We start from the raw sequence: 26,369 nt of genomic DNA, 5'->3' as shown, positions 1-26,369 counted from the left end.
AACCTCAGGATCATTGCTGACTCTCTAATAGTAACCCAGGTCAAAATACACTTGGATAAATGCAAAATCCTACCTGTCCTTCTGGTTTTAGTCTTCCACCTATAACCAACACGACATCCACTGATAGAGTAACCTACTATTTGGATTACGGTGATTCCCTGCAAAGAAATTATGCACACATGAGCTTTCAAAACAAAACCAAACATAATTTGACACCATTCAAAGAGCACTCTGTGATCTGTTCTAGATCTACATTGCAGTGTTCTCTCCCACTGCCAATGATTTGCTTATTGAGCCCTAAGTATACTAGGCAAATGGTTTTCCTTGTTCTGCACCTTTGTTCTCACCATTCTCTCTTCTGAGATGCCCTTTTCTCCTTTTCTTTATCTAAATCTCACATTCGTCCTTTAAACTCCAGCTCAAAACTTACAGAACACCTAACAATCCCACCAACCTACTTTGTGATCTTGAGAAAATAAATACATTTCTCTGAACGTGTAAAAGTACAAAATGGAACACTGTATTTTGTATTTGTATTGTATTATACAATGTATACAATTAACATTGTATTTGTATTACATTTTGCTGAAAACATTTTATCAGGATGTCATATTGTCTACACTGTGCTCTAGTGGGACTGGAAGCTCTAAACCTGTAGTCCTGAGGTACCTGGAGGGCAAGTGCAAAAGCACAGTAATGCCAATGACGTCTTTGCTAAAGAAGTAGGACTCATTTTCAAGCTCACCCTTTATCAAATAGATCTCTGTGCTGAAACCTAACATAGAGAAGACTGTATCTCATGATAACCTTTTCTTCCAGTGCTTTTGAAATAGTCAGGCTTTATTAACACCACCATGAAACAGTCCTGAAAATGAAAAACACTTTAATCTCTTTCATTCTCTCTGAATAAAGAATATATTTTAATGGAGCAAATTCTCAAGTTTCAGACTGCAAACTCAAATGCATAATAAATATTGCATTTCTTAGACCTGGCGTGGTGGCTCACACATGTAATCTCAGCACTTTGGGAAACCAAAGTGGGTGGATCACTCAAGGTCAGGAGTTCGAGAACCATCCTGGCCAACATGATGAAACTCTGTCTCTACTAAAAATACAAAAAGTCACCTGACATGATGGTGTGTCCCAGCTACTTGGAAGGCTGAGGCAGGAGCATCACTTGAACCCAGGAGGCAGAGGTTGCCGTGAGCCAAGATCATGCCATTGCGTTCTAGCCTGGGCAACAGAGTGACACTCCATCTCAAAAATACATATGTATGTGTGTGTGTGTGTGTGTATATATATATATATATATACACACATTCATTTATATTTATATGAGTTAAAGTTGTCTATTTAAAGAAATGCTATAACATTTCTTTAAATATATATGTAATATACATATTTATATGTGCATATACATATATGTAATATATATATGTATATTCCTATTCTTACCATACATAGTGCTTTTGATGGCAGAATTAGGCAGTCTACACAACACTCCGTGTTTTCCACTATTGTTCCCAGTTTTACTTGTGGTTAAGTTGGCCATATGACTAGGTTCTGGCCAACAGGATGTGGGAAGAAATGAAGTAAGTCATTTCTAAGTTAGCCCTTACAAATCATCTCAGACAATCCTCCGTGCTCTCCAAAGTGACCTTGGAAGCCACATGTTTCAGATGGTATAGCTGGGAACAGCCTGGGTCTCTGAGTCTCCCGCCTTTGCAAGAGCTCCCAATGCACATCAGACGGCCATGTGACAAGAAAATGACCCTGTATTATGATTAAGTCCCTGAGATTTGGGGGTTTGTTTGCTCAAGCAGCATATCCCATTCTATATCAACTGATGCAATCATTGAATGCACACTATGTGCCATGCACTACTCTAAGTGCCCACACATCAACTAATTTTATAAGGAGATATACATATTGGCAAACATCATAACATCATGGTAATAGAATGATACAGAAGGACATGCCTAAAATGGCCATTGAACCCCAAATTTACCACACATATCCTTCCAGTATTTCTTCCTCATTCTCTCTGCTTGTTTAAATCTCACCCTAAATTTCATTTCAGATAAGGAACAAAATGGCAAGCTGGGTATGTTAAAGGAAACAAAGGAAGAAGTAGTTCTAGTGTGTGTTTATTTTACATAAATGTGTGAGTTCAATCTACTTACTAAGAGCATCTTGAGAGCTGTGGATTCCTACAACCTCTCCTGCTGATATAGCCTGGTAAATTGACTACTGAAAGCAGATGAATTTTGCCTTCTCTAAATGCAAACACCACTGCTGTTTAGGTGGGCCTCCAAACTGGGAGATAGTAGGTCCCAGTGTCCTGGTGGTGTTTGTGAGTTGGACTAGGGTTAGAGCTGTTGTAGCAGGATATGGCCTCAACTTGGTTTATTCTGGCCCTTCCTACCACCAAGGATTCTTAGGACCATCTGAAATATGAGAGAAAAAGGAGACTGTCAACAGCTTGTGACAATGAGCAGCAAAGATGTGAGAGCTGGTCCTTCTGCAAGGCACACAATTCAACTCACTCTTACTGAGGAGGATGCTAGCAAGCTAGAAACTAGTTTGGTATGGGTACTACTACAAAGAATCACCATGCAGAATTACTCAAGGCATAGAATATATATTTTTTATTGCACAGGCAAAGTTACAGAATAGGATGAAGGTAGGGATTATGTTTTTAGTCTAAAACAGAAGCAAAGAGGAAATGCACCAGAGTGCAGAGCAAAAAATATTTCCAAGTAGGGGGAGAAAAACCTCAGAACCTGGTGGTAGGGAAGAAAGGGAAGGTACAATTTTGAACATGAAATTGGCTGAAAAGATTATAAGTTGTAAGAGACATAGAAACTTAAAAACAGAAGAAAACACCAACTTGCAAAAGGTTTTAATGATGGAAAGGTTGAAATAGAGTGAAGAAAACTGGTGGTGTGCTGCTCAAACAATGCTGTAGGCGTAAATGTTTAACAACTGGCTCTTCCAAAAACAGTGTGTGTACATATGCGTAAGTTTCTTATAAATTTTACTATGACTAAATGCTTCATTACTACCAATCCTATCTATTTCAGCAAAGAAGCTGCTCACATCGTTAACCTATGAGTTTAGCTTTGACATGAATATTGCTCGTATTTTCCCATACATTAATGAATAAGAGAAAATTGAAACAATGAAGACGTACATTAGTAAAATTTAAATGATGTGCAAGACTTCTTTACTAAATTAAATAATAGTTTTCAAATACTGAAAGAATGCTTTCTCAATTTTCTATGTTATTCACAATGTAAAACCACAGACAGAACGCACTTTAAAATTTAATCTTTAGTATTATGTTTGCATCACTTTTTAAAATATCTATCTGTAACAATGAAAACTCACTAGCCAGAATCGTAAAGGAATAATCACTATGGAACAGAATTAAAGGGCATAGTTATTGGTCAATACATACTTTACCATATAAAAGTAAAATAGGGGCCAGGTGCAGTGGCTCATGCCTGTAGTCCCAGCACTTTGGGAGGCGGAGGCAGGTGGATCACCTGAGATCAGGAGTTTGAGACCAGCCTGGTCAACATGGTAAAAACCCTGTCTCCACTAAAAATACAAAAATTAGCTGGGCGTGGTGGCAGGCGCCTGTAATTCCAGCTACTCAGGAGTCTGAGGCAAGAGAATCACTTGAACCTGGGAGGTGGAGGTTGCAGTGAGCCAAAATTGTGCCACTGCACTCCAGCCTGGGCAACAGAACTAGACTCTGTCTTAAAAAAATAAATAAATAAATATAAAGTAGGATGACAAGGAAAAAAAGATGAGAGCTGTGAAAAAACATTGTATCAAATAATAGAAGGAGATTTCATATGTAAGTAGTAGCCTGGTACCTAGCACACTAAATCAGTATTTACGATGCATGTAATCACAATAGTTATTATAATAGAAAAATCTGAAGGAAGATTGTATCTCTGAATTTATTAAAGGGACAAGAAAAAAAAGTCAGACAATAAGTTGGCATCTTCAACTTAATGAACGAAACTTGTTCTCTAAGATACAAGCACAGAAAGCAATAAAAATAAGTAAAGGAAATATTTCAAGATTTATAATTCAAGAGTAAATCCTTAAAACTACTTAAAAGACAGGAAAAGGCAAAAGTGCCACTGCAAACAAAATGAAATTTGTGACATGGAGTAGTTTGCAGAAAAGGTATATAGCTTTTTAAAGTGATAAATATAGAGGATTTCTAAACAAAGATTAGAAGTACAATTTTAAAACTGCAGCTAATTCCAGGTGTGGTTTAACTGATTCTTTCCTCCCCTATTCCACCCCATCACACGCACACACTCCAAATCAGACAGAAATCACTAAAATAATTTCACTGGAGCTGTGAAGTACACAGAATAATGCTCCCCCCAAAGAAGTCTGAATCCTAATCAGAAGCTGTGCATATGACAAAGGGGAATTAAGTTTGCTGGCCAGTTGACCTTAGAATAGGGAGATTATCCTTGATTATCTAGGTAGGCTGATCAAATCACAAGGACACTTAACATATGGAAAGCGAAGGCGGAAGGGTTAGCGTCAGAGTGATGGTATTAGAAAGATTTGACCAGTCACTGGTGGCTTTCAAGATAGAAATGAGCCATAAGCAAAGAAATGTGGGCAGCCTCTCAAAACTGGAAAAGGAAAAATAAAAAAGGATTCTTCCCTAGAGGCTCATTTCTTTTTTCTGACCTTCAGAGCTATAAGATAATAAATTTGTTCTGTTTTAAGTCACTAATTTGGGGTAATTTGTTACAGGAGCAACAGGAAACGAACACAAGCTGGAATGAAATCTACACAGCACACAAGGCTCTTTGCCTTTTATGCTCATCTTCTGCTCCTCACTCCTATACTAATGAGGCTGCCTTAAGTTGGGTGCATTTCATTTTTCTTCTGTATGCTTCTTCGTATTTTTTTTACAAAAAAAAAATGATACATTTTAGTGTTTATAATGCACACTTTCAATACATGCAAAGTGAACAGATAAGTATAATGAACTCTCATATACCTACCGGCCAACTTCCACGGTTACTAACATTTTGTGATTCTTGCTTCACCTAACCTCTACCCAGTTCCCATCCTCCTTATGTGATCATTCTTCATAGTTTTTTAAATGTAAAACGTACATACGCAAGTCTCAAATGAACAAATCTTTGCTATGCATTTTGACAAATGGATGTGTTCATGTAACTCAGACTCCTATCAAATATGAAACATTTCCATATTTCTAGAAAGCTCCCCAATGTTCCTCCACTCTCCATACCTATTTTTCCTGATCTAGAGCATCATATAAATGGATGCTCTAAATCAAACTTGCCTATCCTGCAGCCTGCAGGCTGCATGCAGCCCAGGATGGCTTTGAATGCAGCTGAACACAAATTCGTAAACTTTGTTATTGTTTCTCAAAACATCAGTTTTGGCTGGGCACGGTGGCTCACACCTGTAATCCCAGCACCTGGGAGGCTGAGGTGGGTGGATCACCAGAGGTTAGGAGTTCAAGACCAGCCTGACCAACATGGTGAAACGTCATCTCTACTAAAAAGACAAAAAATTAGCTGGGCATGGTGGCAGGTGCCTGTAATCCCAGCTACTCAGGAGGCTGAGGCAGGAGAATCACTTGAACCTGGGAGGTGGAGGTTGTGGTGAGCTGAGATCTCGCTATTTCACTCCAGCCTGGGCAACATTATCAGGTCTTTTTATTTTATTTTTTAGCTCATCAGCTATCATTAGTGTATTTTATGTGTGACCCAAGATGATTCTTCTTCCAATGTAGCCCACGGAAGTCAAAAAATTGGACACCCATGTTCTAAATGTTTCTTTTTTGAGTTCCACACGTCTATTAGATTCATTCATGTTGTTACATGTATCAGTAGTTCATTCTTGTTTGTTGCTGAGTAGTATTTCCTTGCATAAATGTCCTTTCATTTTCTCACTGGTGCACATTTCATTTGGCTCCAGCTTTGAATTATTGTGAAAAAGTTGCTATGAACATTTTTGCGTAAGCCTTTCTACGAACACATATTTTTATTTCTCCTAGATAAATCCCTGACAGTGGAATTGTTGGACCAAAAGGGTGGTATATATTTAACTTTATAAGAAAATGCCAAATATTTTTTAAAAGTGGTTGCACCATTTTACATTCCTACCTTCGGCTATTGACAGTTCTGTTGCTTCACATCCTTGCCAAAATTTTGCATTTCTCTGATGACTAATAACATTGAGCACTTTGTGTTCTTTGGCCATATATACATGTATATATATATGTGTGTGTGTGTGTATATACACACACACACACACACACACACATCTTCCTTTGTGCGAAGTCTGCATGTTTGCCCATTTTTAAATGTTCATTTTAGTACTGAATTATAGGAATTCCCTATAAACGTGAATATAAATCCTTTGTCAGATATACATTCTAAAAATTTTTTCTTCCAATTTGAGGTTTGCCTATTCATCTTGGTGTTATTTGGTGAACAGGAGTATTTTAGTTTGATAAAGTCCAATTAAGGATTTTTAAAAATTTTATGATGTTACTTTCTGTGACGTAAGAAATCTTTGCCTATTCCTCGTTGCAAAGATGCCATATTTTCTCCAATAAGCTTCATAGTTTTTACTTTGACATTTAGGGCTATGTCCCAATTTATACAATTTTTGTGCATGTTTACTAATTTTGTATATGGTATAAATTTATAATAACTTTTTTGTGTAGTATGTGTATTCTTTTTCTGTAAGAATATCCAGTTGTGCCAGCACCATTCATCAAAAAGACTTCTTTTGGCCAGGCGTGGTGGCTCACGCCTGTAATCCCAGCACTTTGGGAGGCTGAGGCAGGCGGATCACCTGAAGCCAGGAGTTCGAGACCAGCCTGACCAACATGGAGAAATCCCATCTCTAAAAAAAAAAGACTCCTTTCCCTGTTGAATTGATTTTGTCAAAAGCCAATTAACTGCAGAAATGGAGATCTATTTCTGAACCCTTTATTCTGGTCCATTTATCAATTTGGCCTAATCAATACTGCACCATCTTGATTACAATTGTTTTATAATAAGTATTGTTTTATAATAAGTATTGAGGTTGGGTATGTTTATAAATGTTCTGGCTTTAATCTGAGCTCTTTGCATTTCTATATAAATTTTGAATATTTTGTCAATTTCTATAATAAGTGTCTGTTGGTATTGTGTTGTAAATGGATTGAGTATACAGACTAATTTGAGGGAAATTGGTATCTTAACAATATTGAGTCTTCTATTCCACAAACACAGTATATCTCTCCATTTATTATAGTCTTCAATTTCTTTCAACAATGTTTTGTGGATTTCCGTGTGGAGGTTTTGCACGTCTTTTGGGAAATTTATAGCTAATTACATTATGGGTTTTTTTAATGCAATTGTGAATGAAATTTTTTTCATTTAATTTCCAGGTGGTATTAATTTCCAATGGCCGCTGTAACAAGTAACCTCAAACTGGGTGGGTTAAACCAGCTGAAATTTATTCTCTTTGCAATCTGAAGACCAGAAGTCTGTAATCTGTATCACTGGGCTGAAATCAAGATGTTAGCATGGCTGCATTCCTGCTGGAGGCTCTAAAGGAGAATTTCTTGTTTGTTTATTCCATCTTCTGGTGGCTACCACATTCCTTGGCTTATGCCTGCATCACTCCAAACTCTGCCTCTGTCTTTACATTGCCTTCTCCTCTGAGTAAGTGTGAAAATCTCCCTCTCATAATGATATATTCAATGGCATTTAGGGCCTACCTGGATAATCTAGTATAATCTCCCCATCTCAATATCCTTAGCTTAATCACATCTGCAAAGACCCTTTTTCCAAATAAGGTAACCTTCACAAGTTCCAAGGATTAAGATCTGATGTCTGTGCAGGTATTTTTGAAAGTATATAGAAACACAATTTGTTTATGTTGGGTTTGTAGTCTGAGGTCCTCCTTCATTCACTACTTCTGGTGTTTGCTTTTTATTAATTTCTTCGGGTTTTCTATGTAATCAGCCATGTCAGCTGAAAATATTATGCCTTACATTTCTTGTTCTTACATTATTGCACTGAATGTAGTATATTTAGTCTTAAAAATATAGGCCGGGTGCAGTGGCTCAAGATTCAATATTGCTAAGATACCAATTTTCCCCAAATTAGTCTATATACTCAATCCATTTACAGCACAATACCAACAGACACTTATTATAGAAATTGACAAAATATTCACCTATGATCCCAGCTCTTTGGGAGGCTGAGGCAGGACAATCTCTTGAACCCAGGAGTTCAAGACCAGCATGGGCAACATAGGAGACCCAGTCTCAAAAAAGAAAAAAAAAATTTAAAAATTAGCCAGGCATGGTGACATGTGCCTGTAGTCCCACCTACTTGGGGGGCTGAAGAGGGCAGACCACTTGAGCCCAGGAGTTTGAGGCTGCAGTGAGCCATGATCACCTCACTGCACTCTAGCCTGGGAAACAGAGCAAGATGCTGCCTCTAAATAAATAAATAAACAAACATTATAAAATAATGTGAATTTAATCATTAATAAACACTTGCAAGTTCTTGCACAGTTTCACAAAGATTAACGTGACCCAAAGCTTCACCTTCATAAGGCTAACTCTCAAATCTGTATTGCAAGCCTTATCTCCCAGTGGAACTCCAAGACCTGATTTCTAACTACCACATGAATAACCTATGAACACTGCAGCATCAATCATCATTCCAAAGCCAGCATTTTCATTCCCTTGTAATCAGCTTTTCCATATTTGTGACTGCTACTACTAATGCCAGTTCACTTTAACTTGAAACCCATTATCTTCTGATTCCTCTTCCTAATTTTTTCATTTAGCTTTTCATTGTTTTAAATACTCAGAAGTATCCTTTCAAATGATCTCTCACTTCTCCCCACTGACAAGCTTTAGTTCAGAGGCCTCACACTTGACCTTCTTACTAGCTCCCTATCCAGTCTTCCTGACCCTCTGTTTCCTTCTTTACAAATTCCTCCTTTTCTGTTTCTCTAGGATTATCTTAAGCCCACTTGATTACGCTATAGTCTGCCTCTGCAGCAGGTACTGCTGCTACCCCTTACATAGTCCTCAGCTCGTACTACTACCTCACATTAATGTTTACTTTTTATGTATGCCTGTCTTCCTAACCAAACCATGGCTAGTTGAGGGCAGGAACTGTAGTTTACTCATTTTTAAAAAATACATTTTCCAGCTGGGCATGGTGCCTCATGCTTGTAATCCTAGCACTTTGGGAGGCCGAGGCAGGCAGATCGCTTGAGGTCAGGAGTTTGAAATCAGCCTGGCCAAAATGGGGAAACCCTGTCTCTACTAAAAATACAATTAGCCAGGCTTGGTTGCGCTCACCTATAATCCCAGGTACTCAGGAGACTGAGGCAAGAGAATCACTTGACCCAGGGAGGTGGAGGTTGCAGTGAACCAAGATTGCACCACTGCATTCCAGCCTTGGCGACAGATTGAGACTCTGTCTCAAATATGTATATATCCTCAGACTAGGGTTCATAGGAGGTGACTGTGAATGTTTGTTAACAAGGATTATAACATGCTTTTCTGAGGGCTGGGGAGAGTTTGATAATGATGATGATGATGCAAGTATGTGTGACTTCAGCTAATTGCTTACTTCTCCAGGAAACCACAGAGGAAGAGTACAGTATTAAGGAACTTGGAAATCTCCCAGGAAGAACTTTGCAAAAGCTTTTATGTAAAAATTTACATATAAAACTCATAAAAACAATTTGAAACATTTCAATTTCCAGTAACACCTCTCATTACCTTCCTTTCTGATTCATTCTGAAAGGATCCCTTTTTTTGTCAAGGTAAATATTTTGAGTTTTACCTGGTGAATTGTTCAGTTCCAAGCTGAACTGGAAAATTCAGTTTAAAATAGTAAAATTATTTCATGACTTCTGGATCAGAAAAATGTTTTTAACATCTATTTTTAAAAGTAATTAATACACAAGTTCAGAGTTAAAGGGTTTACAATAAATATAAGTCTCCCTCCCACTCATGACCCACTGTCTTCAAGTCCTTCCTTGATGCTGCCCTTCACTACAGCTTATCAACTCAAATATTTTTGTAGGTTAGGCATGTAACATAAACGAGTAATGCAAGTGTGTTTATTGTATAATGTCATATTAAATTGTATTCTTTCAACATAATATAATTTACTTACATAGTTGCGTTCTTTTGCCAACAAAAAAAAGGTCTTTCTTATTATTTTGGAAATGGCTGACCCTCTCAGTCCTTCATTTTCTCTCACTTTTGATATTGTTATCATCCAACAGTTCTTGCTGCTCGCTGCATAGACAAAATCAATTCACTGAGACCATGGCATTGCAGTAGAGAGAGTTTAGTTGATTCAAGGCCAGCCTATGCAGGAGAACTGGGGTTATCACTCAAATCAGTCTCCCTGAAGACTCTGAGGTTAGGTGTTTTTATGGACAATTTAGTGGGCAGGGCGGGTAGGGAATGGGTGCTGCTGATTGGTTGGGGATGAAATCATGGGAAAACAATCCCTGCGTGCTGAATCCACCTCTGGTTGGGACCACGGGATCAGTTGAGTCAAGAGTCATATGTCTCGTGGGGTTAGTCCGAAAGATATCACAAAAAAAAAAACAAAACAGGCCGGGTGCGGTGGCTCAAGCCTGTAATCCCAGCACTTTGGGAGGCCGAGGCGGGTGGATCACGAGGTCAAGAGATCGAGACCATCCTGGTCAACATGGTGAAACCCTGTCTCTACTAAAAAATACAAAAAAAAAAAAAAAATTAGCTGGGCATGGTGGTGCGTGCCTGTAATCCCAGCTATTCAGGAGGCTGAGGCAGGAGAATTGCCTGAACCCAGGAGGCGGAGGTTGCGGTGAGCCGAGATCACGCCATTGCACTCCAGCTTGGGTAACATGAATGAAACTCCGTCTCAAAAAAAAAAAAAAAACAAAATAAAACAAAACAAAAAAATAGTCTTAGGTTCTATAGTAATGATGTCATCTATAGGAGCAATTGGGGAAGTCACAAATCTTGTGATCTCTGGTCACATTGATTCTTGAGCAGGAAGGGACTATAGAAACTATACCTACATCTTAGCACAGGTCAGGCCCCTCCCATGATTCTATACTCGTGGCTTTTCTTACAAATGTGGTTTTTGGTCCCTGAGCAATGAGGCAGTTAGTTTTAGGGAGGAACTATCATAATCCTTGCTTTCAAGTTACACTATAAACTATATTCCTCTCAAAGTTAATTTGGCTTAAGTCCAGGAATGATCAAGGCCAGCCTGGAGGTCAGAAGCAAGATGGAGTCAACTATGTCACGTTTCTCTTACTATCATAATTTTGCCAAGGCAGTTTCAATACAAGTAGTGGTTCCCTTTCCTCTTGATTTTTACTAAGAAAAGTAGAAGCACAAACTTCATGATAAATAGCAATTGATGTGTTCAATTTCAGAAAGATGAAGGAGCATGAACTACTGAAGAGGACATGAGTGCCTGAAGGATAAAACTACTACTTGGCTCCTGTTCCAAGACATTTTTTTGGTTTTTTTGTACATAAGAATTGAATGTTGATGTTGTTAGGCCTCCTGATAATTTAATGTGATTTTTTAAAAAGTGAAATTTCTTGATTTTTATTTTGGCAGCAAATGTAGGTTTTGTTTTGTTTTGTTTTGTTTTCTGAGGCAGAGTCTCACTGTCACCCAGGTTGGCGTGCAGAGGCACAATGTTGGCTCACTGCAACTTCTGCTTCCTGGGTTCAAGCCATTCTTCTGTCTCAGCCTCTCGAGTAGCTGGGACTACAGGCGCATGCCACCACACCCAGCTAATTTTTGTATTTTTAGTAGAGATGGGATTTCACCATATTGGCCAGGCTGGTCTCGAACTCCTGACCTAGTGATCCACCTGCCTCAGCCTCCCAAAGTGCTGGGATTACAGGCGTGAGCCACCGCACTTGGCCCAAATGTAGTATTATTTTTTAAACACTGGATAGGCCAACGGTGTCCAAGCCAAACAAAACTGTTCTGTGGGCTGAATTTGGACCAATGGTGGCAGTTTTATTATACAACAGTTTGCTTTTTTTTCATGTGCAATACTATGTATATATGGGAGATTATTCCTTATCAGGACATACAGACCTAAAGCATAGGTTTTCATGGCCAGTATGGACATAATTTGTCTAGTTCCTATACATTGAACATTTATTTTGATTCCTATCTTTGCCATTTCATAAAGTGCAGAAATAAATATCATCATGCATACATCTTTGCATATGTGCGAATGATTCCACAGGATAAATAACTAGAAGTCGAATTGCAAAACAAGGGTTTCATAAAACATAATGATAACCACATATAAAAGGTGATGGTGGTTACTTTCTCCTTTTTTTTGGTAAAAGTCTTTTCTCCCTAATTTTTATTTTTTATTGTTGTTGTTAAAGTATTTCGGTTTCTTGAATTTTATTTTCTAAAATAACAAGGAAGTAACAATTACAAAGACCTTTTTGTACAATCCTACAGTTTGTACGGGCTGGTACAGCAAGTTGCTACCTGGACTTGCCATTGAAACAGTCATCACAATAAATAAAGAAAATTCCAAGCGTCCTGCATTAGGGAAGTTTACTATCAATGGCTTGGTCTACACTTGGTGGTACGGTGAGTGCATGGTACGATTCTGACAATTAAGGGAAAAGGAATTTTCTTTACGCTCTGCATATTTGTGTATGTGTGTGGTATGGGGGGGTGGAAGATCCCTGAAGTAAAGATGATGCACAGGACCCTTTGATTTTAGTCCCTAAAAATTGGCTTCATAACCCTTTTTCATCGGCCACATCCCTTTTATGGGTCCTAGTTTCCTCATAAAACATAAAAGATTTGTGTTGGAAGAGGAAAAGAGTATTTAAATCCATGGAGCTGACTTAGATTACCTAAGGAGAGAATGTAGATAGACAGGAAGAGAAGCTCAAGATGGCTGAGATCCGGAACTGTCCAACATTGAGAAGTTTGGGAGAGGAGCCAGCAAAAGAGCCTGGGAGCAGCAGCTCCGGAGAAAAAGGAGAATGTGATGTCCTCATAGCCAAGAGAGGCAAGTAGTTGAAAGAGTGCTCAGCACTCAGCATTCTGAGCTGAATGCTGCCGCAGGCTCACTGACCACAAAAAATACGTAGCTGGTGGAGGCCTTGAGGAGGACCATTTCAACACGCTGGTGGGCTTAAAAGCCCGAAGAAAGTTTGTTTAAACAGTTAATGAACCAGTCATTTTGACGCCTTTTATAAACCACACAAGCTTATTTCAAACCCGTTACTGGCCTAATTGATAAGTCCCTTTCAAATCTGATCCTCGGAGATTCTAAGGGACTTAACCTACCCCATGACTCTTCCTCCTGCTTCTCACCTCCCAAGACCGCCCTATGGATGTGAAAGGGCTTTCAAACAAAGACGCCAAACAGAGAGGGCAGGCAAACGTGCAAGCATTAGTTTGTATTACTCTATTACCGTATTCACCTGGCACCCTCTAGTTTCCTTCATACTCCCTCAATATCCAACTCATTAAATTCATGGCTCCCGGTAAGCATCCATCAATCCTCATTTCACGCCTTTAGCCCTTCCCGTCCCCGCCCAACTCTCGCTACCTACCCAGGCAAAATCTTTAACCCGCGAGCCTAATTTTGAATTCCAAACCTGAAGCAAGAGGGCGGGCCAGGAGGGAGGCGACGGAATGCGCATGGCAGTTCCCGAGGCACTGTGCGCATGCGCTGGTCCTCCGCGGACCGTTCGTGCTGTCCTCCTAGATAGGGTGAAGTGGCTGTTTCCGTGACGGACTGAATACGGGTGCCTGTCAGGCTCTTGCGGAAGTCCATGCGCCATTGGGAGGGCCTCTCCAGCGGCTCTGTGCCCTTGCTGCTGAGGGCCTCTTCCCGGGTCATTCCTGGACCAGGAGCCGGGCTGGGGCTCACACGGGGGCTCCCGCTTGGCCATCTCGGCGTCTGCGTGACCTCCCCGCGCGCGGGATGTGGCGACTACGTCGGGCCGCTGTGGCCTGGTAAGTGCAGGCTCTGATCTGGCTCCGTTAATTCTGGGGCCTCTTGAGAGTGAGGTTGTCTTATCTTTATCTCCAAAATGTGCAGATAACTTTCAGGCCAGGCCGAAGGCTGTTGGAGAATTCCCAGATATTCTTGAGGACCCAGAATGACAGGAGCCCTGGCTGGCCTTACGTTCGGAGCCGGCTTCGGTACTGGCCCTTGTTCTGTGGCCCTATCCAGCTCGAGAATTCTGGACGCCTCTCAATCTTGGCCGGTCTCTATTGTCCTTTTGTCTCTGCCCTTTACACCCTTGTGTCCCCTGTTCTGTCTCTAGTTGCCTTTTTTTTTTTTTTTTTTTTTTTGTCCTCTCCCTGCCAGGTTTGGCCCTGTCCGTGAGTCACCTCCCACATTTCTCCTAACTATCGCTGTCTTCTCTTCCATTTCCACGTCATGTGTACATTGCGCCTTCAGTTACTTGGGTTCTTTTCTCGGTTGAAGGGGCATCTGTGTCTTTCCCTTGCCGGCTGCTCGGAGTCAGAACTAGAGTGGTGACGCACACGGTGTCGGAGATGGTGATTTGAGATGCGCTCTCAATAGCAGCTTTTTTTCTGTGTTTAGGGAGGGAGACTTGATTTTTGATGCAAAGTGGTGAACGTGGCACCACCCTTCTAGTCACAGTCATTGTTGCTCTGGGATGGTTTGATTCTAAATAGAAAAATCATAGAAATCTTTTCATTTCTGTGCGTTACTATATGCATTGTAACGAAGTTAAATTGGATTTTATACGTAATTTTGTTTTAATATCCTTAGATACCTTCAAGCTTAGCTCATTGTTGCAGGCATTTGGTAGGAATATGCATCAAACAAAGAGAAAAGTTTGGTTTTCCTGAATTAACTCTAAACACTTGTCTTGAATTTTTTCCAGACCTTTTTTAAGTGGTGCAGATAATGTATCGTGTTTATAAGGAATGGAATCCATTTGTTTTATATAGGTTAACTGGAGTCCAAATGCAGAACTAGATGACATAAAATAGTTACGGTGTTAGTCAATTAGAACTATTGCATAGGTGTTTTTAATCTCATGGAATTTTTGTCTTTTGAGGAAGTTCACAGCCCTGGTTATTAAAGTTATTTACAACCTTTGTATTTCTATTTCTCTGTATTTAGTAGGGAAACATCTGATTTTCTTTAAATAAAAAAAGACTGCAGAAGATAGCATTCTCTGTTGGAGCAATTAAAATGTGTAGGAAGAACTACAAAGATGAAGTTTTAAAACAAACTGATTTATAAGTTTTTTTTTAAATTTAATTGGATGTAATTGGGCTAAATTATTTCTAAAGTTACCATGGATGTCATTGAGTCATGGCTTAAAAATGTCTCCTGGTCATGGCACAGTTTACCTACCTAAAGAAGTGGAGATGTGGGAAGCCAGAAGCCCCAAGCTCTGGAATTTGCCTTTTGCTATAGTTCCTTTGCATGTTGTGAAAGAACACAGTTAAATTCCTACTCCTTAGCAAATGAAAACATAAGCCTTTTTTTGACATACGTATATAAATACATGCTCATGGACATGTGAAAAGATCAATACTAACATTTGGTGCAATAAATAATTTGCATACAATTATTTTAAAAAGATTTACATATTAGGAAATGATGTATTGATTAAAAGTTATGGTAAAGGAACAAGAGAGTAGATGATTTCGGGGGAAAACCTATTTTGGATCCAAATTGATTTTTAATTTTGACTGAATATTGAAGTCTGTATTCAAAATTCTTTTCCTTTAGAATAGTAAAGGCATTGCTACAGTTTCTTCTAATGTAATTCTTTGTTGCTGCTGAGAATTCTCATGACAATGTTTTTCATTTTTGTGAGTATCTTGTTTTTCCCTTCATGGAACCTGTTAGAGTCTTGACTTTATTGTTTATCCTAAATTTCTCAAGGCTTTGACCAGGTATGGGTTTGGTTTTTCTTTTGCTACTCATCTGACTTGGCACTCAGTGGGCCTTTGCCTTTATGTTTCTTCATTTCTGAGAAGTTTTTTTCTCTTATTTTTTTATTTCCTTCCTTTCATTTTTCCTGTTCTTTTTCTTTCTAGACATCTCTTAGATGGATAGTGGTCCTCTTAGATTGATCCGTTATGTCTGTGATTTCCAAAATAATATATGTACTCATCATCTGTTGAAAAGTATACATATACCCTACTATGTATGCACACTTTTTTATTTTTGAATTGTGTATGTATCTGTAGTAATTATTTACGTTATAAGCCAACTCTTAAAGGATAAGATGCAAAAAAATACTGCATCTATAAGCTTCAGTACTTTCTTGCTGAATCCCAGATCCTTTTGTCCATACTGCAGGATGCATTTCAGCCCCATTCTCCCACTCCCTTTGGATACGACATTACCACATCTCTGCATCATTTCACTTTCCTTTTGTATTTTCCACCTTTTTTCTTTGCATTCTGTGTCTTGGCAAATTTGCTTAATTCATTTCATGGTTTTACTGTTGATTTTTTTAATATTGGCCATTGCAACTTTATGCATTTATTTATTAAACACAGGGTCTTGCCACGTTGTCCAGGCTGGCCTGGAACTCCTGGGCTCAGGTCAGGTGATCCTATCACCTTGGCCTCCCAAAATGCTGGGATTACAGGCATAAGCCATTGCATTTAGTGGCAACTTAATTTTTTTATATTTATTTTTCCTTTCAGAGGGCACCTAGCACTCAGTATTGCAACTTTCATTTCCACGAACTTTTAAAAACATTTATTAAACTCTTAAAGACATGTTTAATTCTGTACACTTTACATTGTTCTTTGATTGCTGCTTTTGAATAACACCGTACTTGCATTTATGTCTGTCATATTTTTAGGAACTCTCCTGAGAATGGTAATTAGGATTTCCTATCTCTGCTTTTTTTAGGATTAATAATGTTGTTTATTTTGGTCCCCATCTTGAGAGTTGCTGGTTTTTAAAGATAGTCTGGTTATCTAAGTATATTATTTAACTGTGAAAGACTAATGATTGATGTAGATGCCTTGTGTGGGATAACCCTGAATGAGAGAGCTAAATTAGCAAACTGTTTTAGGTGTGTGATGTGTCAATTAGCAGGCTTTATTTTAGGGCTTTTTAGGGAGTGGGCAGATGATCTGAGCTTGTTACAAATGCCAGTATTGTTGTGGGGGCGCTCACTGTGGAAACTCCCCTTTCCCATGTGCACTTAGGAGCCTTTCTGGTAGATAGCTCAACCTGGGGCAATTGCTGCTAACATTCAATGGGACTGGAGTGAGGTAGAGGGTTACTAAAACAGTGTTTTCTTAGATGGTGCTTTAATCTTAACTTCATCTTTTCATTCGCTGATGTGAAGACCTTTTTGTGAAAAATAGTCCTCTCCTGTATGAGCACTGATCGTTTAGAGCATCTTCTTGAATTGGAAGCCCTAAAAATAGTTATTGAGGGTGACTTCCAAAGAAGTGTTAATACTATGATTTTGCTTTGAGTTCATTATCTCTTCCAGGGGACTAATTGGAGAACATTTTTCATGTAGTTACCTGAAATACTGGTTACTATACTCCCCATTCTTGTCCCTTCCCCCCATCCATACTTATTGTTGCCCCTCTTGTGGAAATAGTTACTTTACGGATTTGCAGGTAAGAGGAGGAGGAAATAGTGAAAAGTAAAAACATCTTAGGGATGAACTTAGTCATGGAGTTCATCTAGTTGTGTGTGTGTGTGTGTGTGTGTGTGTGTGTGTGTGTGTGTATTTGGCTTAACTACTTTCTAAAAAAAATGCAGGTAACTTTTGAGGGTTAAAGAGCTGTTTATTCATTCATACATTAGTGGAGGTTAGTGCAGATTAATATTAAAATGACATTTATTGAGCACATAGTCACTGCTATGGTTCTCTGACCTGTTTTTTACAGTTTAATTCTCCCAATAACATGTTTATTTAATAAATTTATTATCTATCATTGTGAGGCACTGGACTAAGACCTTAGAAACACATAGGACCCTGTTCTTACGAAGATTACAGCTTACTAGTGGAGACAAATTTTAATCTAATAACTACACTATTATATAATATAAATTTTATAAGAACTATGAAGAGAAAGTACAGAGTTGAGAATTGTAGTGGGTAGACTTGCATTCTTTTGAAGGTTTGGGGAGAGGAGGGGATGCCTGAGGTGAAACTGATCGGTAGCTCCAGTTGAGTACCTAGGAGAGACTGCCCAAGAATAGCAGGTATCATGCCCTGAGATGGCACAATTGAGGAACTGGATGAAAACTCGTGTTGGGGGAGAGCTCTGAGACAAGTGGGAGAGAGGCAAGGGCCAGACTGTGCAGGACATTACAGACCAGGAGTTTGGATTTTACTCTAAATGCAGGGGGAGCCATTTAAGAGATTGATGCAGGTGAGTCACAGTGATCAGATATGCATTCAAAAGAATGTTCTGGTGATGGGTGAGGATAAAGAAGGTATCAAGAATGATCCCTATGTCTGTGTGTTAAGTAACTGAATAGCTGCTCATGCCATTTCCTAAGAAACGGAATACGGCAGGAGGGTCAGGTTTTGTGTGGGACATGGGAGGAGAGATCATGTTTTGTATATCTTGACATTGATGTACGTTTTTATTATCTAAGTGGTGATGCTGAATAGGCAGTTGGACACAAGGGTCTGGAACTTAACCGTATTAGACATAATTTTGAGAAACACGGATATGTGTATGGTAATGGAGGAAATGGGTATAGATGAGATTGCTTAGCAAGAGTGAGAAGTAGGTTAGGTCTAAGACTTGATGAGTTCCCAACATTGAAAAGGTGATTGAGGATACTGAACAGGAGTGGCCAGTGAGACTGCCCAGGGAAGAGGAAGTTTCAATAATGAGGTGGTGTCAACATTGTCAGGTATTGCTGAGAGGTCAGATAAAACCAGAATTGAACAAAATGCCCATTGGAAGCCTTGAGTGCCCTCAATAAGAGCTGTTTCACTGAAGTGATAGAAATGGAAATCAGGTTGGTTTGGCTTTTATTTTAATAAAATAGCTAGAGCAGGGAAATGGGGTACTTTTTTTCCCCTTTTAAGATGAGAGAGAGCCGGGTGCGGTGGCTCATATCTGTGATCCTAACACTTTGAAAGGGAGGATCGCTTGAGCTCAAAAGTATGAGACCAGCCTGGGCAACATAGCAAGACCTTGTCCCTATGACAATTCAAAAAAAATTAACTGGGCATGCTGGCAAACACCTCTAGTCCCAGCTATTTGGGAGGCTGAGGCAGGGGATCACACTTGAGCCCAGAAAGTGAGCCCTGATGGTGAGCCCTGCTCTGTAGGCACTACAGTGAACCTGGATAGTGCCACTGCCCTACAGCTGGAGCAAAGAGCAAGACCCTGTCTCAAAAATAAGTCAATAAATACTCTATCTCAAAAATAAATAACGAAGATAGGAGGAGAGATTTGACTTAAGATTCCTCAAAGGGGAGGAGGAAAGAGCATTTCAAACAGCCTTTAATGGGACAAAGATCTCTTAGAGTGTGAGGGAGAAGAGGACTGGTGGAGATAGAGTAGGTGAATAGTTTTTATATGAGGAAGTTGAAAGATGTCCTTCTGATAGATTCCTTTCTCCCTGTGAAGAAGAGGGCAAGGTCATCTACTGAGAGTTGGGGGAGGTCAGGAGAGATAAGGGGAGATTAGAAGAGCTTGGAGAAAAAGAAATACTCCTAGCAGAGAGTGTAGGAGTGAATTGAAAAGAGAGATGAAGTAGGATTATTAAGTGATTTTGAGGGCCCAGTTGAGATGTGTTTCCAGTTGCATGTGATTTTCTCCAGTAGTGCTTTATTTCCCTGGGTACAGGCAGAGAGAAAAATGATAAGGCTCATGTAGGGCTTGTATTTTGTTGGACAAGTCAAAAAAGTCAGAGGACAGGGAGTTTAAAATATTTGCAAAAGACTTATTGAAATGATGAACCAGATAATCTAAAGTGAATAAGTGGTTGAATAGATATGGAGGAGGTGAATAGGTAAGGAGAAGAAAGAAATACCAGATTAGTGATCATTGACAGTGACTCTCTAATGTGGCTATTATTCTGTTTTAACTGATTAAGAAGTAAGGCTTTAGGAAATTCATAATTTGCCGTGACTGCACAGCTAGTAAGCAGTGGAAATGTGATTGGAACCAGAGTTCTTCTGACTCAGTAGGCTAAATGGATGTAAGGATGTACTTGAAAGAAGTATGAGCTAAATGTTGTGGAAACATGAGCTCTTTCCCTAGTTGATATGTCTCTCTGTAAGTGATAATGTTGGTCACACAATATAAAACTTTGTGGTGATCAGTGATCACCTTTGTCCTTTCCCTGTACCTAGTCTGCCATCCCCATATCTGCTTTTCCCTTTCCTTTCCATTGCTGCCACCTAACTTTAGGCTCCTCCTCTTATGTTTGGATAACTGAAATGAGATTACCTTTTTGTTCCCCTTCTGATCTACTTTAACCTAATGTTATCTTTAATATCTTCTTTAAATTACTGTTTCATTAGTCTTATTCTACTCTGAAACTTTCTGTAGTTCCCCATTTCCTACCAAAAAAAGTTCAGCCTCATAGTCAATGACTGTTCAGTTGGATATTCAGTCCAGTTTTACTCCTCCTATGAGCCTTTATGCCAGCTCCTTGGGTCTTTTGCCCTTTCATTATCTCATCTCTGTGCCCTTCTTTCTCTTTTTTATTCCTTTTTTTTTTTTGACTTGGTTTCTTCTTCTTGCTTTTATCTATTAAACCTCCATCACACTTCACCCTATAGAGTTTTAAACCAGAGCACGGTGCAGTATCATCCTGAGGCTCTGGAGGAAGTGGCATGGAGTCCAAATGTCACCTTAACTTCTTATCTGGGGCCACCTGTATTTCTGTATCTGCTTCTTCCTACACTCTTGCCCACAAGTGTCACTTGTGGAAATAATTTGAGATTTACTGTCAGGCTGACCCTGTTTCAATCTCTCTTCCACCATTTGCTAATCATTCTATCTTAGGCAAAACATGATACTAAAAGAAAACTTACAGCAAGTTAAATTTGATGGACTTTAATTGAGCAAAGAAAAGAAATGATTCACAAATTGAGCTGCCTCCAGAATCACCGCAGGCAGATTCAGGGAGACTCCAGGGGTGCCTCGCAGTCAGAATAAATTTATAGACAGAAAAGGTAAAGTGACCTACGGGAATCAGAAGTAAGACACAGAAACAGTGAGCTTGGTTACAGCTCATCGTTTGCCTTATTTGAATTCAGTTTGAACATTCAGCAGTCTATGAGTGGTTGAAGTATGGCCACTGGGATTGGTCAACACTCTGCTGTTATTTCAGATGCATGCTACTAAGTTAGGTTTTCAGTTTTGTCTGCCTATCAAGCTAGGTTACAGTTTGTCCACAAGGACTCAAATATAGAAGTACAGAGTCCTTCTCAGGCCATATTTAATTCACTTTAATACTTCCCCCCCTTTTGGTCAACCCCTCAATTTAAAGAGATTGACCAAAACTTTAGGCATTGGCACCACTCTCATCACCCTCATAAAGACTTATTTGGTCTCAGTGTGGAATTCGCAAGTCGTCTTTAGTTTCAGTATGGAGTCTCACAAGTTGTCTTTGGTGTTAATATGGAATTCACAAGTCGCAGCTTTGTACCAGCTAAATAATTCTTTATGTTCTTGCTGATCCAGTTGGAGTGAGACTGCTCAACTCTCAATCTATAGCTGCATACAGAACTTTTAAGACTTGAGAGGATACAGCACACGAAGGGGACTATTACTATGCCTATCAAGAGGATACCATCAAAATGCCAAGGCGTACCCCTTAATAAAAGTTCTTATGAAATGAATTGAACCAAATTAGCCAAGTTAAGGTTGAGGCAATATAAGCAGTTCAACAGTATTAGGGTTTAATTAATCAGTTTTGTTTGGAGTGTGATAGTGATTAAGGGCCATAGTTTGCTGTAAAGCGGCTTGATTTAAAGAGGTACTCATTTTCATTGTTACCCTGGTAATACAAGTCATAATAACTTGGAAACCTACTGGAAGAAATAGAAAGATTAGAAACCCTTGGAAAACCCAAGTTTGCCGTTCACCACTTAAAATGCCTTGCAAACCACCTGTTAGCTGCTCCTGTAAACACATCATAGGTTGCTTTTTCTTGAGAGATTCTTTTTTGTCAGTAGAAACTAGCTTATCCTCGTCTATTTCGAGGCTAGTGCTAATTTCAGTTATTGGGCTATCATGAGAATTTTCAGGGAAAGCAATTCAAAAGGCAGGAGCAGGCCAGGCCGAGTAACAAGAACCCATCCAAGAAGGAGGCAGAACAGAACATGCAGGTTTTCCACAGACCCAATATAGACCCTCGGGTTGAAAAAGAGAGCCACCTAGTTGTATTTGAGCAGGGATCATACTATAAATCTGTGTAGTTCCTGAATTATGTCCAGCAGGAAATTTACTTTTCTGTTGCCCTTTTATAGCATATTATAAGGATGTATATAGCATCTAATAAAAAGAGAACCTACTGGATTTAATCTGCTTACGTTTTACAAGCAATCACTTGTACCAACGTAAGTAATTCCCAAATCTTGAGTGTGTGATGCCTGGAAGCACAGTATACCTTTTTCAGGCACTACTTGGACTGGTTTTTTATATTTGGTATGATCAACTTATCAATTGAAAAGGAATATTGTTTTTAGTGAGTGTAGGAAAGCAAGTAGCAGTGATGTTTAGAATATCAAGAATAGCTTTCCATTCTTCCCTTGGAGTTTCAGGGCAACTCATTGGGAACGTGGAGGGGCACTGGCACCAGTGGAATTGTTTCCTGATTTATTGGCATTAGCCCACAAACCCAACAGTTACTCTGCTTTTGTGCTAGAGCATAAGCTGGAGCTAATGCCATCCACTGATTATGGTCCCATGGATTTTCGTGGAAGGAAAAGGAGAGGGTTAGGGCAAAAACTGAGGAAAACAGGAAAACACATAACACTTTCATGAAGGTGAAAACACATAACACTTTCATGATCAAGAGAAGTCTTGATCCGTGATCTTGGGAAAGCTGTCTACAACTAGGATGTTGTCTGCTTCTAGGGAGAGATTCCATGGTCAGCTTTACCTTAAAGTCTCCAGTGGGTGTACAGTTCCAGGAATCTGAAGGGAATCCTTTTGAGTTGTGAGATGTGGACCCAGGGTTCAAGGCCCTAAAGCTTCACTGCACTCATCCAGTGAAGTTCAAGAACGGTCTTCCTCTGATGTCATTTCCAGAAAGCCCAGTCTCCAGGTTCCAGACCATGGAGGGTTTGATTGTCCTCAGTTGGTAGATCTCAAAAAGCTTCCTTTACCTGGTGAAAGTATACTTTGGCATAATACATTAAAGCCTTGCAGTATTCAGTCATATCAAAGTTTAAGAGAGCAGGAGAAGCATGAGGTGCTATTACTAGGGACGTAGGCCTTCCAGTGACTGTTTCATAAGGGGTCAATTTATGTTTTCCAACAGGAGTGACTCTGATTGCCGTAAAAGCCAAAGATAGTACCTTTGGCCAAGGCAAATCAATTGTTTCAGTTAACTTTGCCAATTTCAGTTTTAATATGCTATTTGTTCTTTCAACCTTTCCTGAAGACTGAGGGTGACAGTGGTAAGGTGTACTGACTGTGTCAGTAACACCTTATTTAACTGCTTTATGGATTGCCCAGTAAAATGAGTTCCTCTATCGCTGGAGATTTTTAGAGGGACCCCCCATAAAGGAAAAACATTTTCTAATGATTTTTTAGCTATGGTCACAGCATTAGCTTTCCTACATGGGAAGGCCTCTATCCAACCAGAAAACATGCAAACTATTACAAGAACATACTGATACCCCATTGAGGGTGGCAACTGAATGAAGTCCATCTGTAAGTGTTCAAATGGTCCATCAGGTGGTGGAAATATACGACCTCAAGTTTTTCCAGGATTATGAGTTTGACAAGTCAAACATTGATTATAAACCATTTTAGCAGTTTTGGAAGAGTCACCCCACCAGTATTTTTCATAATTTGGATCATTTTGTCTGTTCCATGATGAGTTGTGGAGTGTAGAGCTTTCAATAATGGAAGCTTCAAAGACTCAGGAAGGACCAGGCAGCCGTCCAGGCCCTCTGTGAGTCTTTGCTTCACATTAAATTTACATCCTTTTAGATACCAATTTTGTTTTTCCAAATCAGGTACATTGCACTGTTTATTAAATAGGTCATCATAAGGAAGTTGGCTTGGATTAGTTTTATAGAGTTCATTCAGATTGCATATCTTGACAGTTTCAGCTCTAGCTGTTTTAGCATAAAAATCTGCTAAAACATTTCCTTGATATTTGGCTTAATTTCTACAAGTATGAGCTTCAATCTTAATAACAGCAATCTGCAATAGTAATAGGATAGCAGAAAGGAGCCCATCTACTTGGAGTCCATTTTTTATGGGGATCCCACTAGAGGTGAAAAACCCTTATAGTTTCCATATCATGCCCAAATCATGTACTACTCCGAAAGCATTTCTACTATCCACAAGTATTTACTGACTTCTCCTTAGCTATGTGGCATGCTCGGATAAGGGCAGAAAGCTCTGCAGGGTGGGCTGACTTAAATTGAGGAAAAGTCCCCTTCTCTATTAACTTATATCCTGCCTGATATTTTCCTTCTGAGTTTTTGGCATCGGACCCGTCAGCAAAAAGTATTAATGCAGTATTATCCAGTGGAGTATCTTGTACATCAATATGAGGGGCCACTATTTCTGACACTACACTTATACTTTTGTTGTCTTCACCATCTTCAGACACAGATAACAAAATAGCAGGGTTAAGTAGGATTACAGCTTTTTAGATGAAGATTAGAAGATCGATAGGAGAAGTAATTCATAAGATGTTAGTCTGCTCACTGAAAATGTGAGGTTTCATTGGAATTTAATGTGTGGGACTTGCAAATTAAGTTCATTTAAAACCAGATCTGATGGAGTTTCTACCAGCTTGGTGGCTGCTGCTAGTGCTTCTAAATAGGATATGCCTTAGAGACTGGGCCTAATTGCAGGCTGTAGTATGCAGTGGGCCTGTGTTTAGCACCATGTTCTTAAGTAAGGACTCCTAATGCCTATTAACCTCACTCACAAACAAGGTAAAAGGTTTAGTGTAATTTGGAAGTCCTAAATCTGGGGTCTGTTGTAAGGCCAACTTCATTTGGCCAAAACCCTGCTCATGACTATCTTCCCAAGGTAAAGATTCTGGTACAGCATTTTTAGTGAGCTAATACAGTGGTGAAGCTATTAAGGAAAAATTTGGATCCCAGGATATGTAATATCCTGCAAGTCAAAGAAAGCCTTTTAATTGTCTTTTGGTTACAGGTCGAGGAAAACTTTAGTTTTTAACCTCTCAGGTGAGGGGGAAATCCCTTCAGCAATCAAGTCGTGTCTCAAATAGTAGACTTTTTCTTTGGAAAATTGAAGTTTTGGCCAGGTGCGGTGGCTCACGCCTGTAATCCCAACACTTTGGGAGGCTGAGGTGGGCGGATCACCTGAGGTTGGGAGTTTGAGACCAGCCTGACCAACATGGAGAAACCCTATCTCTACTGAAAATACAAAATTAGCAGCGTGTGGTGGTGCATGTTTGTAATCCCAGCTACTTGGGAGGCTGAGGCAGGATAATCGCTTGAAACTGGGAGGCAGAGATCACGCCATTGCACTCCAGCCGGGGCAACAAGAGTGAAACTCCATCTCAAAAAAAAAAAAAAAAAAAAAGGAAAGAAAAGAAAATTGAAGTTTTTCCATTGAAGTCTTGTGACTGAGTCAATTTCTGAGCACTCCTTAATAGAGAGCTTAACAATAAGTTATCTATGTACTGAATGAAAGTAGAATTTTCAGGAAACTGTAGTGCCATTAAGTCCTGATGAAATACGAAGGGGCTTTGGTAAACCCTTCTGGCATTTCACTCTGGGTGTACTGCTGATTTTTCCAGGTAAAGGCAAGCAAGTATTGACCTTCTTTATGGAATGCTAAAGAAGGCTGAGCCAAGAAAGATCTGTTACTGTGGACCACTTGGAACCAGTGGATACATTAGGTTATAAAGTATTAGGATTTGGGACTACAGGAAATCTTGGTATTACAATTTTACTAATTGCCGATAAATCTTGACCAAATCTCCAGCCTCATCCATTTTTTTTAACTGGTAGGATTGGAGTGTTACAGGGGCTGGTGCATGGGATTATGAGTCCTTGTTTAATTAAATCTTCTACAATTGGTGAGATCCCTCGAATTGCTTCAAGTTTTAGTGGATATTGGGGTAATTAGGCAAAGG

General features: G+C 39.4%; 2 protein-coding genes across 5 annotated transcripts in view; one reads left to right on the top strand and one right to left on the bottom strand.

Moving 5' to 3' along the window:
- ATP13A4 (ATPase 13A4) overlaps nucleotides 1-13,753 on the bottom strand; it is a 175,571-nt gene extending 161,818 nt beyond the window's left edge. Inside the window, exons 1-2 of the mRNA XM_032298227.1 lie at nucleotides 13,666-13,753; nucleotides 10,224-10,348 (exon numbers count right to left, since the gene is read on the bottom strand). The gene's annotated coding sequence lies outside the window, so the exon portion shown is untranslated. The remainder of the gene's footprint in view (nucleotides 1-10,223; nucleotides 10,349-13,665) is intronic.
- Nucleotides 13,754-13,810: 57 nt separating this feature from the next.
- OPA1 (OPA1 mitochondrial dynamin like GTPase) overlaps nucleotides 13,811-26,369 on the top strand; it is a 98,463-nt gene continuing 85,904 nt past the window's right edge. For 2 of the 4 annotated variants that reach the window (XM_032298234.1, XM_032298230.1), the window contains exon 1: nucleotides 13,811-14,071. In XM_032298234.1, coding sequence (XP_032154125.1) covers nucleotides 14,040-14,071 — 32 coding nt within the window. In that variant the 5' untranslated portion in view covers nucleotides 13,811-14,039. The remainder of the gene's footprint in view (nucleotides 14,072-26,369) is intronic. The other 2 variants (XM_032298231.1, XM_032298233.1) reach the window with 1 other exon arrangement.

This window comes from Sapajus apella, unplaced genomic scaffold (assembly GCF_009761245.1).
Source record: "Sapajus apella isolate SASKATOON/1434 unplaced genomic scaffold, GSC_monkey_1.0 scaffold38, whole genome shotgun sequence".
Classification (NCBI taxonomy): domain Eukaryota; kingdom Metazoa; phylum Chordata; class Mammalia; order Primates; family Cebidae; genus Sapajus; species Sapajus apella.
Note: the sequence above shows the minus strand (reverse complement) of the source record. Positions and strands in the feature narration are given on the sequence as shown.